The 14,705-nt window shown below is 43.4% G+C and overlaps 1 protein-coding gene across 7 annotated transcripts in view; it reads right to left on the bottom strand.

The window, feature by feature from the left end:
* Positions 1–14,705, bottom strand: part of pcnt (pericentrin) — a 355,160-nt gene that overhangs the window by 211,415 nt on the left and 129,040 nt on the right. For all 7 annotated transcript variants that reach the window (XM_085985359.1, XM_085985354.1, XM_085985358.1 and 4 more), the window contains 3 exons: positions 7,049–7,223; positions 3,329–3,465; positions 1,770–1,881 (listed from right to left, as the gene is read on the bottom strand). In XM_085985359.1, the coding sequence (XP_085841485.1) occupies positions 1,770–1,881; positions 3,329–3,465; positions 7,049–7,223 (424 nt within the window). The remainder of the gene's footprint in view (positions 1–1,769; positions 1,882–3,328; positions 3,466–7,048; positions 7,224–14,705) is intronic.

Below are 14,705 nucleotides of genomic sequence, written 5' to 3'. Positions count from 1 at the left end.
CAGCCAGGCAACATGCGTGAAGATAGCGAGTAAGAGACATTCTTTGTCTCTGAAAACAAAACCTCAAATCACAGAAACCACAGAAACCCCACAGTGCAGATAGAGGCCATTTCGGCCCATCGAGCCTGCACCGACACATATCCCACCCGATCCCTGTAACCCCTACACATATCCCACCCTATCCCCATAACCCCACGTATTTAATCCCAACACTAAGGGTCAATTTTATCATAGCCAATCAACCTAACCCGCAAATCATCGATCATTAGGACCATACAGGAAAATTGCAAGCTACAATCTGCAAAGAACTCGGCTTAGCAAAGAGCACTGTTGCAGCTGTATGGGTCAAGAGGAAAAATCAAGTGCTATTGTCAAAGATGAAATGCCAATTAAGATTGAACGAATCCATACAGCGGCTCGTGAAGATCTTGATGAAGGAGTCTATCGCTGGTTTAAAACAGCCAGAGATTAACATTCCAATGTCAGGCGATGTTTTACCATCAAAGACCGAAAATTTTTCCTGTTCTTTAGGCATTGAAAACTTCAAATGGCTGGATCGCTTTAAGCAGCGGCTGAGTAAAAATTTAAGATAGTCGTCAATGTAAAGGGTGGGGCTAATCCAGAGGTGGGAGGATATTTTGCCATCTTTAATAGGAACAGGACTAGGCCATTCAACCATTCAATTAGATCATGGCTGATTTGTATCTCAACTCCATTTACCCGCCTTGGTTCCAAAACCCTTAATATCCTTGCCTAACATATTAATCTCAGTTTTGACATTTTCATTCGACCTAGCCTCAACTACCCTTTGTGTGAAGAAGTGCTTCCTGACATCACCCCTGAACGGCCTAGCTCTAATTTTAAGGTTATGCCACCTTGTTCTGGACTCCCCTATAAGAAATAGTTTCTCGCTCTCTCCCCTATCAAATCCTATAATCATCTTAAACACTTCAATAAGATCACCCCTTAATCTTCTTTATTCAAGGAAATACAAGCCTAGTCCATGTAACCTATCCTCATAATTTAACCCTTTTAGCCCCAATACAGAACTACAGTCCAAGAAACAGTTCTAACGTCGATGAAACTGGACGTTTTTAAAAATCAGCTCTTTCCCACAATCACCAAACCCTACTATAAAAAACACCCTGCAATAGCGATCTTTTCTGTCTATCCCGAGTATCAGCCATGATCTTATTGAATGGCGGAGCAGGCTCCAGGGGCCGAATGGCCTACTGCTGTTTCTATTTCTTATGTTCTTATGCTTGTTATAGTGAAGTTGTATAGCCAACAATCTGACATGGTGACATTGCAGCTTGCCAAATGCTTTGAAGTTAAGGCTTTCTTTTTGATCCTCTTTTGTGACTCCTTCCCCTTCCTCTCCCCACAACAAGCACATGGTTGTGGGTGCACTTTGCTAGTGTGTGCAGGATGCAATGACTATTGAACTTTGAGGCATTCAAAATGAATTAAAAGATACAAAATCCCTCAAACTCTTTAGGACTCTTAATGATATGCAGCCTCTCTGGGTCAGGACATCACCGCCAAGTCGGATTTTTGTACAGTATAGCACGGGATGAGCAACTTCACAATTTGTAAATCTATAACTTCTTTAAAGAAAAAACATGATATAAATGCATTTTCAGTGTCTTGTCAAACATTTATCTTCCGTTGGACACGTTTCAATCAAATGCAATTATATTATTGCATTTTTAAATTTAATGTTTGTCTCTCAGCACTCATTGAAACAGAACCATACATAAAAGATTTACCACTGAGTTCTTCACGACTGGTCCTCGTATTCTCGAGCTGAGACCACAGGTGTTCAAGCTCTTGCTCAGAACGCAATTTAAATTCATCATAGTTCACCTGCAATTTCTCCATCTGTCAAATAAGAAAGTGTCAGTGTGTTTGAACAGTGATTGACTCCTACTCTTTACATTACAGACCACTTCAAGAACAAACATCTCTAATACCCAAAACTACTGGTGCTATGAAATCTGCCTCGATATACTGCAGGTTGGATTCAATTGCACCAGAGTAACATCCAATGGTAAATACGCAGTTGTTTCAAAATTGAGATTCCTGACCTTATTTCAGGCTGAAGTTTCACTAATGGCTGGAAAAGCCCCAGAAATAGGGGAACACCCGCAGCCAGACATGATGGTGGCCGTGTTTTTATTTAATGATGAGAGTGATATGGCCTTTGGGGACATCGGCAAAAACCACTCCTTTAGATGGATCCAGACCTCTCAAATACCACAGGGACCCTGAGTTCTCCCACTCTAGCCGTACAAATTAGAGCTGATGGGGCACATAAGAACTTGAGGCCAAATATCCGGTCGTAGCCAGAGAATCACCTGCAACGGCTTCACTTCCTGCTCCTGCACCGTTATCTCTGGTGTCCCCCAAGGATCTATCCTTGGACCCCTCCTATTTCTCAACTACATGCTCCCTCGGCGATATCATCCGAAAACACAGCGTCAGGTTCCACATGTACACTGACGGCACTCAGCTCTACCTGGCAACCACCTCTCGCGACCCATTGTCTTCGGTCCCCATCACAAACCCCATTCCCTAACCATTGACTCCATCCCTCTCCCTGGCCACTGTCTCAGGGTGAACCAGACCGTTCACAACTTGGACATCTTATTTGACCGAGATGAGCTTCCGACCCCATATCCTCTCCACCACCGAGACCGCCTACTTCCAACTCCATAACCGCCCATCTCCATCCCCTGCCTCAGCTCATCTGCTGCTGAAACCCTCATCCATGCCCGTTACCTCTAGACTTAACTATTCCAATGCTCTCCTGGCCGGCCTCCCACTATGCACCGTACGTAAACTTGAGCTCATCCAAAACTCTGCTACCCATATTCTAACTCACACCGAGTCCCGTTCACCCATCACCCCTGTGCTCGCTGACCCACATTGGCTCCCGGATTGGAAACACCTTGACTTGAAAATTCTCATCCTTGTTTTCAATTCTCTCCAGTTCTGGAATTCCCTCCCTAAACCTCCTCCTTTAAGACGCTCCTTGAAACCTACCTCTTTGACCAAGCTTTTGGTCACCTTTTCCCAATCTCTCATGAGGCTCGGTGTCAAATTATGTTTGATAACACTCCTGTGAAGTGCCTTCAGATGTTATACTACGCTAAAGGTGCTATATAAATGCAAGTTGTTGTTGTTGTAATGTCACGGGGGAGGATCTCACCTTGCCTTCTAGTGAAATCTGGAATTGTGTCCAGAGGCATGTGGAACAGGAGGTGTCAAAAAATCTACACTAAAGTTAAAACAATGTTACCAAGCACTATTAATTAAATCTGCTCACCTCTGCATGATGGTCCTTCTCTTTTTTATCATGTTCTCGCATCAGCTCCTCCTGCTTCTGTTGATATTCTAATTGAATCTGTTCCTGAAGTTTTGTCAGATTGAACTGGTGGAGGCGCTCCAAGTTCTGACGCTCATCTAGAACAGAGAGTGATAGAGGAAATTTCTTAACGTTTTTACAGATGCACAAGTTTGGTTGGCGTTGAGAAACAATAAAGGAGCTATTACGCTACTTGGTGTATTTTATAGGCCACCAAACAGTGAGAAGGAGATCGAGGGGCAGATTTGCAAAGAAATTACAGAGAGGAGCAAAAACTATAGAGTAGTGATAATGGGAGATTTTAACCACCCCAATATTGAATGGGATTGTGAGAAGGGGAGAAATTTCTGAAGTGTGTTCAGGAGAATTTTCTTGATCAGTATGTTTCCTGTCCAACGAGGCGGCAGGAGGCATTGCTGGATCTAGTCCTGGGAAATTAAGTGGGTCAAGTGGAGAATGTCAGTCAGAGGTTTAGATTAGTTATGGAGAAGGACAAGGAGCAATCTAGATTTAAAAATACTTAACTGGAGGAGGGTTAATTTCAGCGACTTGAGGAGGGATCTGGCCCCAAGTAAATTGGAGTCAAAGACCGGCAGGTAGAAATGCAATGGACAGCCTTTAAATAGGAGATGGTTCGACTACCATCTAGGCACATTCCTACAAGGGGGAAAGGGAGGGCAACCAAAGCCAGAGCTCCCTGGATGACAAAGGAGTTAGAGAGCAAGATGACGCAGAAAAGGGGGCGTATGACAGATGTCAGCTTGATAATACAAGGCAGAGTCAGGCTGAATATGAAAAGTACAGTGTACATGTGAAAAAGGAAATAAGAGGGGCAAAGAGACAGTACGAAAATAGTTTAGCATCTAACATAAAAAGGAATCCAAAGGTCTTCAATAGGCATATCAACAGTAAAAGGGTTGCCAGAGCAGCGGTGAGGCCAAATAGGAACCAAAATGGAAATCTATTGGTGGAGGCAGAAGGCATGGCTGAGGTACTAAATGAGTACTTTGCATCAATGCTTACCAAGAAAGAGGGCTTTACCAAAGCTATGGTTAACGAGGAGGTTGCCAACGCTCTGGATAAGATAAAAATCGATAAAGAGGTACTAGGAAGGCTAGTGGTACTTAAAGTAGATAAGCCACTTGGTTCGGCTGGGATGCATCCTGGGTTGTTGAGGGAAGCAAGGGTAGAAATTGCGGAGGTGGTGGCCACAATCTTCCAAACTTCCTTAGGTATAGGAGTGGTGCCAAAGGCCTGGTGAATTGCAAATGTTATACCCTTGTTCAAAAAAAGGGGAGAAGGATAAACCTGGGCGGCCTGTCAGTTTAATGTCGGTGGTGGGGAAGCTTTTGGAAACAATAATTTGGGAGAAAATTAACAGCTGCTTCGACAAGCATGGATTAATAAAGGAGAGCCTCCACAGGTCTGTTACGGGCAAATCATGTTTGACTAACTTGATTGAGTTTTTTGATGAGGTAACAGAGAGGGTGGTTGAGGGCAGTGTAGTTGATGTGTATATGGACTTTCAAAAGGTGCTTGATAGAGTAAAACATATTACGCTTGTTAGCAAAACGGGTGAATGGCTGTTTTTCTGATTGGAGGGAGGTATACAGTGGAGCTCTCCAGGGTTCAGTACTAGAACCACTGCTGTTTTTGATATACATTAATGACTTGGACTTGGGGGTTACAGGGCACAATTTCAAAATTTGCAGATGACAAGGAGGGCTAACAAGGCAAGGGAATACACAATACAGGAAACTCTTTGGTATCCGGCACCGACAGGACCGGGATGGTGCCGGTTGATTAAAAATTCCGGATGACGGAGCGAGTTATCTACCGAGGCTATTTTTAACAAACAAAAATTTAAAAAATCAAGAAATGTGCAGTATACAGTAATTGGGTACTCACCTGCAGAATATTGTGTTAAATGGATGGTGAAAGATGCTTGATTAAGTACAGTACTGTCAGTTGAGGGTAATCCATAACTCTAATTACTTAACAGTAAAAAAAACTTATACAGTAAACAGAAAAATGGCAGATCGGAAGAGACTACCGGCAGCGCGGGAGAGTCAGACTCCTGTTATTGAGGTGTTCGGACTTCCGACAGCGCCAAGAAGCAGACCCCACTGACTAACTCGGCCACAGCGGGAGACTCGGAAACATTTCCGGTTATTGAGGTGTTGTTTTCAGATTATGAATTTTGCCGGTTAATAGAGAATTCCAGATATTTAGGTGCCGTTTAAACGAGAGTATCCTGTAAATGGTAGGATACTGAGAAGCGTAGAGGAACAGAGGGACCTTGGAGTGCATGTCCACAGATCCCTGAAGTAGCAGGGCAGGTGGTTTAGAAGGCATTCGGGGTAGTTTCCTTTATTAGCCGTGGCACAGAATATAAGAGCAGGGAGGTTATACTTGAACTGTATAAAACACTAGTTAGGTCACAGCTAGAGTACTGCGTGCAGTTCTGGTCACCACATTACAAGAAAGATGTGATTGCACTAGAGAGGGTACAGAGGAGATTTACAAGATTGTTGCCAGGAGTAGAGAATCTTAACTATGAGGCAAGATTGGATAGGCTGGGGTTGTTTTCTTTGGAACAGAGGAGGCTGAGGTGAGACTTAATCGAGGTGTATAAAATTATGAGGGGCCTAGATAGAGTGGACAGCAAGGACCTATTTCTCTTAGCAGAGAGGTCAATAACCAGGAGGCATACATTTAAAGTAATTGGTAGAAGGATTAGAGGGGAGTTGAAAGGGTGGAAGAGGCAGAAACCCTCATCGCATAGACAGGCCGGTGGAATGGTCGAACACACGGCAGATGAAATTCAACGCAGAAAAGTGTGAGGCGATACATTTTGGTAGGAAAAATGAGGAGAGAAAATATGAGGCTCGGTGTCAAATTTTGTTTGTTAACGCTCCTGTGACGCGCCGTGGGATGTTTTACTACATTAAAGGTGCTATATAAATACAAGTTGTTGTTGTAGTGAATGGTACAATTTTAAAGGGGGTGCAAGAACAGAGAGACCTGGGGGTGTTTGTGCACAAATCTTTGAAGGTGGCAGGACAGGTTAACAAAGTAGTTAATAAAGCATATGGGACTATTTATAAATAGAGGCATAGAGTAAAAATGGCAATAAGTTATGCTAAACCTTTATAAAACACTAGTTCGGCCCCAGCTGGGGTATTGTGTCCAATTCTGGGCACCACACTTTAGGAAGGACTTGAAGGCTTTGGAGAGGGTACAGAGAGATTTACTAGAATGGTTCCAGGGATGGAGGACTTCAGTTACGTGGATAGACTGGAGAAGCTGAGGTTGTTCTCCTGAGAACAGAGAAGGCTGAGGAGATTTGATAGAGGTGTCCAAAATCATGAACGGTTTTGATAGAGTAAATAAAGAGAAACTGTTTCCAATGGCTGAACGGTCGATAACCAGAAAGCAGATTTAGGGCGATTGGCAAAAGAACCAGAGGCGACATGAGAAACTTTACGCAATGGGTGGTTAGGATTTGGAATGCACTGCCTGATAAGAGTGGTAGATACAGATTCAATAGTAGCCTTCAATGGGGAATTGGATAAATACTTGAAGGAGAAAGAGCAGGGGAGTGGGACTAACTGGATTGCACTTCAAAAGAGCCAGCGCAGACTCGATGGGCCGAATGGCTTCCTTCTATGCTGTACTTACTTTTCTCATACTCTTGGCGTTCATCTCCTTCATTACGGATTGCTTCGAGTTCGTTCTGCAGCTTCTCCATCTTCCTGCCCCATTCTTCCAGCTCGGTTTGATGCTGTGCAGTCATACGCTGCTCCTGGTTCTCAATGCGCTGCTTGGACTCTTCCTCCCACTCCTTTTGCACATTCTGTTGGAATAGAACAGGTTGCTGCTGCTGTTCACCATTACACAACTTAAATAAAATAAATGCAATCAGATCAAAAGTTGTTCTATTTTTACTGTGAATTATTTATACCCACCAGTTGACCTTGTGTAATGTTAGACAAAAATATTAAAACTGTCATACTTTTTCATTTGTTTTTCCCTCTAGGAATGAATTTTTACTTTAAAATTTCTTCGGACACTTGGGTTGTAATCTTCAGTGGATCTTCGCAGTCAACTTAATTAGCCTGCTTTTGGGATTCTTGCTTTTGATTTTGATAAAAAATAGGTTTACTTGTGAAAAGTGTGTGCATGTTTCTAAATTATGTACTTAGCCTTCATTGCATAACTTGTGATTAAACTTGAGGGTTTTTTTGTGATGCAATGTGCCTCCTACTGCCTGGTCCACATGGTTATATTTTAATTTTCCAGGATTTGCTGGTGTTTTCTGTTGCTTGATAATGCTACCAAACTCTTTTAGGAAACCGGACAAGGCAGCCTCTACAGTTAGGAACACAGGAACAGGAGGTGGCCATTGAGCCCCTCGAGCCTGTTCCGCCATTCGATGAGATCATGGCTGATCTGCGGCCTAACTCGATTTAACCGCCTTTGCCCTATATCCCTTAATACCTTTGGTTAACAAAAATCTCTGATTTAAAATTAACAATCGATCTAGCATCAGCTGCTGTTTGCGAAAGAGTGTTCCAAACTTCTACCACCCTCTTTGTGTGTAGAAGTGTTGCCTAACTTCACTCCCGAAAGGCCTGGCTCTAATTTTTAGACGATGCACCCCTAGTCCTAGACTCCCCAACCAGTGGAAATAGTTTCTCTCTATCTACCCTATCAGTTTCCCTTAACATCAGTAGCAGTGTAAAGACTATAGCTGCTGTTATTGGCTTTGTGCTTTAGTACTGCTAGTGATGCTTGACGCACGGGCCTTGTGTAGCCAACAGCAACTTTTATATAGCGCCTTTAACATAAAACATTCCAAGGTGCTTCACAGGGGTGTAATCAGACAAAAACTGACACTGGGCCACATAGAGATATTAGGGCAGATAACTAAAAGCTTGGTCAAAGAGATAGGTTTTAAGGAGCATCTTAAAGGAGAGAGAGGTGGAGAAATTTAGGGAGGGACAAGACGGCCGCCAATGGGATGGCGAAGGAATTGATGGAATGCAGAGTTCTCAGATGGGTGCAGGACTGGAGGCAGGAACATCAAAGTATATTTGCCAGGTATGCTAAGGCCAGTGGACGGGAAGTTTAAAAAAAATCTGAGTCTTCCCAGCTGCCAGCTTAGCGTATCAAGCAAGTTTACTTTGGTGATTCCACCAGATGCACAATGCCCGTATATTGACAACCAGCAGCACTACCACAACACAAAACCAATACATAATAAACTTGCTTGATGAGGCTATGACAGTTTTTTTAATTGGAATTTCAAGGAAGTACATTCACACATATATTTAATGCCACCACTGTATATGAATATACATTCACACATAGCCACTGTATATTTAAGTATATATTCAGATATATATTTTATGAGGCCACATCAATATTTAAGAATAGGCACAGGCACTATATGATGTGTATGATAGGTTAGATCGTTAAAAGTAAATGAAGGGATATAGGAACTCAGCGGATACACGAGTTAGGACGACTGTTCATGTGGAGCATAAACACCAACATGGACTCGTTCAGCTGTACAGCCAAATTCCATGTTGTCATTTTTATGTAATTTGATTTAATTCACATTTTATGAAAATGTACATTCCCATACAGATTTTATTAGCTCACTGTCATAAATCGCAACTTCTACAAGAAGTATCTCAGGAAGTACTACTGAACGGCCAGCTGATGGCGCCGCCCGAGGAGTATAAATAGTCGGGCGTGGGCCCAACTTGGCCAGAGACAATCTGGAAATAGGAAGCTAGTGACTACTAACTAGACCTCCATGTTTTGTTACAAGTCGATTAAAGCCTTGCTTTATGTACAACCAAGTGCGTAGTGAGTCTTTATTACGTCACTCACCACACTTTTTGATTGCACGGGGCTTGTGGGAGGAATACATTGTTACATTTAGGTTTCTTAGCATGACTGTGCTTGCACTGGAAGAAACGTGGGTTTTGGGGGGGTGGGGGGGTGTTGGTGGGAGCGTTGAAGCAGCTCGTTTGGTCCAGGTTCTGCGTAGTGGTGGTCAAGTCAGTTATGGTCAATGTCCCTTATGCCCGGCAAGTGGGATCGTGTTGTTCCAATAGCGGCACCTTAACATCTCCACTGCAAAGGAGCACAGCGCAGAGTCCTAGTAACATTTAACGCCTTTACCGTAATAAAACCTCCCAAAGTGCTTCACAAAGATGGAAAATAACTGGAGACTGAGAAACAGGGGAAGGAAAAGGGCTAGTGGACAAAAGCAAGATTGAGGCAACAGATTTTGAGGCGGCTTAAGGAGGGGAAATAATTATTTAGGGCAAATTCAGATCATGTTTCTTTTACCAGAACACACATTCAACCAGAAATTTATGAAAAATGTTGAAGAAATGTTTTTATTAAACATATAAATCATGTTTAATAATTAATTTTGGCGCAAAAATATTATAAAATAATTGAACTGTTTTCAAAAGGAGAATCAGTCAATTGCTGAGAGCACCCCATCTTCATTGCAAAGGAGGCACAACATCAAACCAGCTAGCTGGTCATGCGGGGTGGGTCAACCCCAGGGAATCATACCACAGGCTGGAAATGCAAATCTCCCACCATCACAGTTGGGGATACTTTGATCTTTTCCCCCATAGGAAGACTTGGACATAGCTATTTTAAAATGAATTCGAAGCAAAAGCTGTCGAAAAGGTGCTAGCTTTTTAGGACAGCCCCATGCAGAGTTACAATCCCGTAGACACATGAATGGTAATTAATATACAAGATGGGAAGTGGTTCGTTTCAAAAACCAAAGAAGGGTCAATTCCTGAACAATGTCTGGACATTGAGCAAGATATCTAGTACCTTGGTGTTGGAAAATTCTTTGATCTCTATTAGTCTTTAGAGACAGGCCTTTTAAAATCAAGACACCGACACCAGAAAGGTCAAGCAGCAGAGAGATTGTATTTTTAAGTTGAATTAGATTAGCGTACATGTGTTCTTCATTTTTGTACTACAGGAAACTTTTTTTTATCCGGCACGGACGGGACCGACGTGGTGCCGGTTCATCAAAAATTCCGGATAACCGAATGCTTATAGTAAAAGATACAGAGAGCGGACAGCTCCGTATAAAAGCAACAAACTCTGTTGCTTAGCAACAGCTTCAGAACAATGGCCACAAGTTGCAAGCGTCTCTGTAGCTTAGCAACAGCTGCAGCCACACCCTTGCACAGCAACAGATGGAGGAACGCAAGTCAATATGAAGTAAAACCTACTCCTGAATTTTGCCGGTTAACCGAGATTGCCGGTTATTTAGGTGCCGGTAAATCGAAGGTTTCCTGTAGCATGCAAACATGATCTACCGAGTGTCTCTCACCAAACGCAATGTTCTGTATGTTTTGACTACTGTGGAATAAAACAGCTTAACGAATGTTGTCTCACCTAGTGTTAACTTGGTTTGCTTTCAGAGGGATTGACGGAGTGCGTAAACCACAAAGATCTGATCCAGAAGATATTATTACACTCCCAGGTCCCACTAGTAGATATAGGGCAGTGGGAATCAGCTTCCACAAGAAGCAGACAGCCTGACTATTTAAGGGAGCAGCTGACACCAATGAACCCAAAGAAATATCTGCGGAAGACCCGAATTTCTAACACCCACCCTCTGGCATGGTTTTCTGAAGTCAGGTGACTCCAAAGCGATGAGCATATTGGTATGAAGTCATGGTGCTCAGTGTTTGTAATGGACTAGCTCATGTGGAGGATAAACAACATACACAGGGACAGTCCCCGTAACGGACATTACTTGAGCGTCCTAACAGGACAGAAGAGCCTACTTGCGAACCCTTTGATTATTTCTGGTTGTCCGAGATCAGAAGGTTCTCCAGCTGGACTGTATCAGACTGAACTTTACACCTGAACATGAATCTATTTTTCAGAACAATCTACTGTGCATTTCCAGCATTTTGGGTTCTATTTCTGTTGAATATCGCTGGATGCATGTAAAAAACATCCCCAGCTATACACGAGATGAACTTATTTTCGTCTCCAAAAAATAACTTATAATCCTGAAAAACTGAATCATAATTATGTTCCTATCAATAATATTTTGGGATACTGAATCAGTAATTTGAGACATTACATAAGCTATTGAAGTCCATGGGATTAAAAGGACAGTGGCAGCATGGATACATTTGCAGAGAGACAGAAAGCAGAGAATAGCAGTTAACAATTGTTTTTCAGACTGGAGGGAAGTATACAGTGGTGTCCTTAAAGTGAAGTACTTAAAGTAGATAAGTCACCCGGTCCAGATGGGATGCATCCTAGGTTGCTGAGGGAGGTAAGGGTAGAAATTGCGGAGGTGCTGGCCACAACCTTCCAAACCTCCTTAGATACAGGGGTGGTGCCAGAGGACTGGAGGATTGTAAATGTTATACCCTTGTTCAAAAAAGGAGAGAAGGATAAACCCGGCAACTACAGGCCAGTCAGTTTAATGTCAGTGGCGGGGAAACTTTTAGAAACAATAATCCGGGAGAAAATTAACATCCACTTGGACAAGCATGGACTAATAAAGGAGCCAGCACAGATCCAAGGGCAAATCATGGTTGACTAACTTGATTGAGTTTTTTTGATGAGGTAACAGAGAGGGTGGTTGAGGGCAGTGCAGTTGTGTATTTGGACTTCCAAAAAGGCATCTGATAAAGTGCCATATATTAGGCTTGTTAGCAAAATTGAAGCCCATGGGATAAAAGAGGCAGTAGCAGCATGGATACAAAATTGGCTAAGGGATAGAAAACAGAGTTGTGGTGAATAGCTGTTTTTTGGACTAGAGGGAGGTATACAGTGGTGTTCCCCAGGGTTCAGTACTAGGACCACTGCTGTTTTTAATGTACATTAATGACTTGGACTTGGGGGTATAGGGCACAATTTGCAGATGACACGAAACTTGGAAGTATAATGAACAGAGAGGAAGATAGTACAGGAAACTCTCTTTTAACCGGCACCAAAGTAACCGGAAACCTCTGTTAACCGGCAAAATTCAGGAGTAGGTTCAGGTAAGTTTTACTTCATATTAGTGGCAGTTCCTGGATCTGTGGCTGTGTAACAGGGGTTCGTGCACTTGTTGCTAAGCAAATATGTAGGCAAATCTCAGAGAAATGTGCAAATAATAGGGTAATAATAATGGGGGATTTCAACTTCCCCAATATTAACTGGGATAGTCAAAGTGTGAAAGGCTCAGAGGGTGTAGAATTCTTAAAGTGCATCCAGGAGAGCTTTTTGAGCCAGCATGTAGAAAGTCCTACAAGAGAGGGGGCGGTACTGGACCTAATTCTAGGGAATGTGGCCGGCCAAGTGGAAAAAGTGCTAGTAGGTGAGCACTTTGGTGATAGTGACCATAATATGGTAAGATTTAAGGTGGCCATGGAAAAGGACAGGGATGGGCCGGAAATAAAGGTTCTAAATTGGGGGAAGGCCGATTTTAATAGGATAAGGCAGGATCTGGCCAAAATGGACTGGGATCAGCTACTTGTAGGAAAATCCGCATCGGAGCAATGGGAGGCTTTCAGAAGGGAGATTGAGATCATACAAGGGCAACATGTTCCCATAAATGTCAAGAGTGGTTCCAAAAACCACAGGGAACCGTGGATGTCAGGGGATATACGGGAATGGATTAGGAAAAAAAGGAGGGCTTTTGGTAGATACAAAAGGCTAAAGACGGAGGAAGCCCTAGAGGAGTACAAAAAGTGCAGGGGGATACTTAAAAAAGAAATTAGGAGATCAAGGAGGGGCCATGAAATAACACTGGCGAGCAAAATAAAGGAAAATCCGAAGATGTTTTATAAGTATATTAAGGGTAAAAGGATAACTAGGGAAAAAATAGGGCCCATTAGGGACAAAAGTGGCAATCTGTGTGTGGAGCCGGAAGATGTAGGAGGGGTTCTAAATGAATTTTTTGCATCTGTTTTCACTATGGAGAAGGACGATGTAGACATAGAAATAGGGCGGGGGGACTGTGATATGCTCGAACATATTAACATCGAGAGGGAGGAGGTATTGGCGGTTTTAGCTGGCCTAAAAATGGATAAATCCCCAGGCCCGGATGAAATGTACCCCAGGCTGCTGTGTGAGGCAAAGGAGGAGATTGCGGGGGCTCTAACACATATATTCAGGACCTCTCTGGCCACAGGGGATGTGCCAGAGGACTGGAGAACCGCTAATGTCGTACCATTATTCAAGAAGGGTAGTAGGGAAAAACCGGGGAACTACAGGCCAGTGAGCCTAACATCAGTGGTAGGAAAATTACTGGAAAAAATCCTGAGGGACAAAATTTGTCTCCACTTGGAGAGGCAAGGATTAATCAGGGATAGTCAACATGGCTTTGTCAAGGGAAGATCATGTCTGACTAATTTGATTGAATTTTTTGAGGGGGTGACTAGGTGTGTGGATGAGGGTAACGCAGTGGATGTGGTATACATGGATTTCAGTAAGGCCTTCGATAAAGTCCCGCACAGGAGACTGGTCAAGAAGGTAAGAGCCCATGGAATCCAGGGTGCCTTGGCACATTGGATACAAAACTGGCTTAGTGGCAGAAGGCAGAGGGTGATGGTCGAAGGTTGTTTTTGTGACTGGAAACCTGTGGCCAGTGGGGTACCACAGGGATCGGTGCTGGGTCCCTTGCTGTTTGTGGTCTACATTAATGACTTGGATATGAATGTAAAGGGTATGATCAGTAAATTCGCGGATGATACTAAAATTGGTAGGGTGGTAAATAGCGAGGAGGGTAGCCTCAGTCTGCAGAACGATATAGATGGGTTGGTCAGATGGGCGGAACAGTGGCAAATGGAATTTAACCCGGAAAAGTGCGAGGTGATGCACTTTGGGGGGTCTAACAAGGCAAGGGAATACACAATGAAGGGAAAGACCCTAGGCAAGACGGAGGGTCAGAGGGATCTGGGTGTGCAGGTACACAGATCCCTGAAGGCGGCGGAACAGGTGGATAAGGTGGTAAAAAAGGCATATGGGATACTTGCCTTCATTAGCCGAGGCATAGAATATAAGAGCAAGGAGGTTATGATGGAGCTGTATAAAACACTGGTTAGGCCACAGCTGGAATACTGTGTGCAGTTCTGGTCGCCACACTACAGGAAAGATGTGATCGCGTTAGAGAGGGTGCAGAGGAGGTTCACCAGGATGTTACCAGGGCTGGAGCGCTTCAGCTATGAAGAGAGACTGGGCAGATTGGGTTTGTTTTCCTTGGAGCAGAGGAGGCTGAGGGGGGACATGATTGAGGTGTACAAAATTGTGAGGGGCATAGATAGGATGGATGCTG

Source organism: Somniosus microcephalus, chromosome 4, assembly GCF_052327205.1.
Source record: "Somniosus microcephalus isolate GS21.2 chromosome 4, FLI_Smic_1.0, whole genome shotgun sequence".
In the NCBI taxonomy this organism is placed as follows: domain Eukaryota; kingdom Metazoa; phylum Chordata; class Chondrichthyes; order Squaliformes; family Somniosidae; genus Somniosus; species Somniosus microcephalus.
This window is presented reverse-complemented; position numbering and strand designations above follow the sequence as displayed.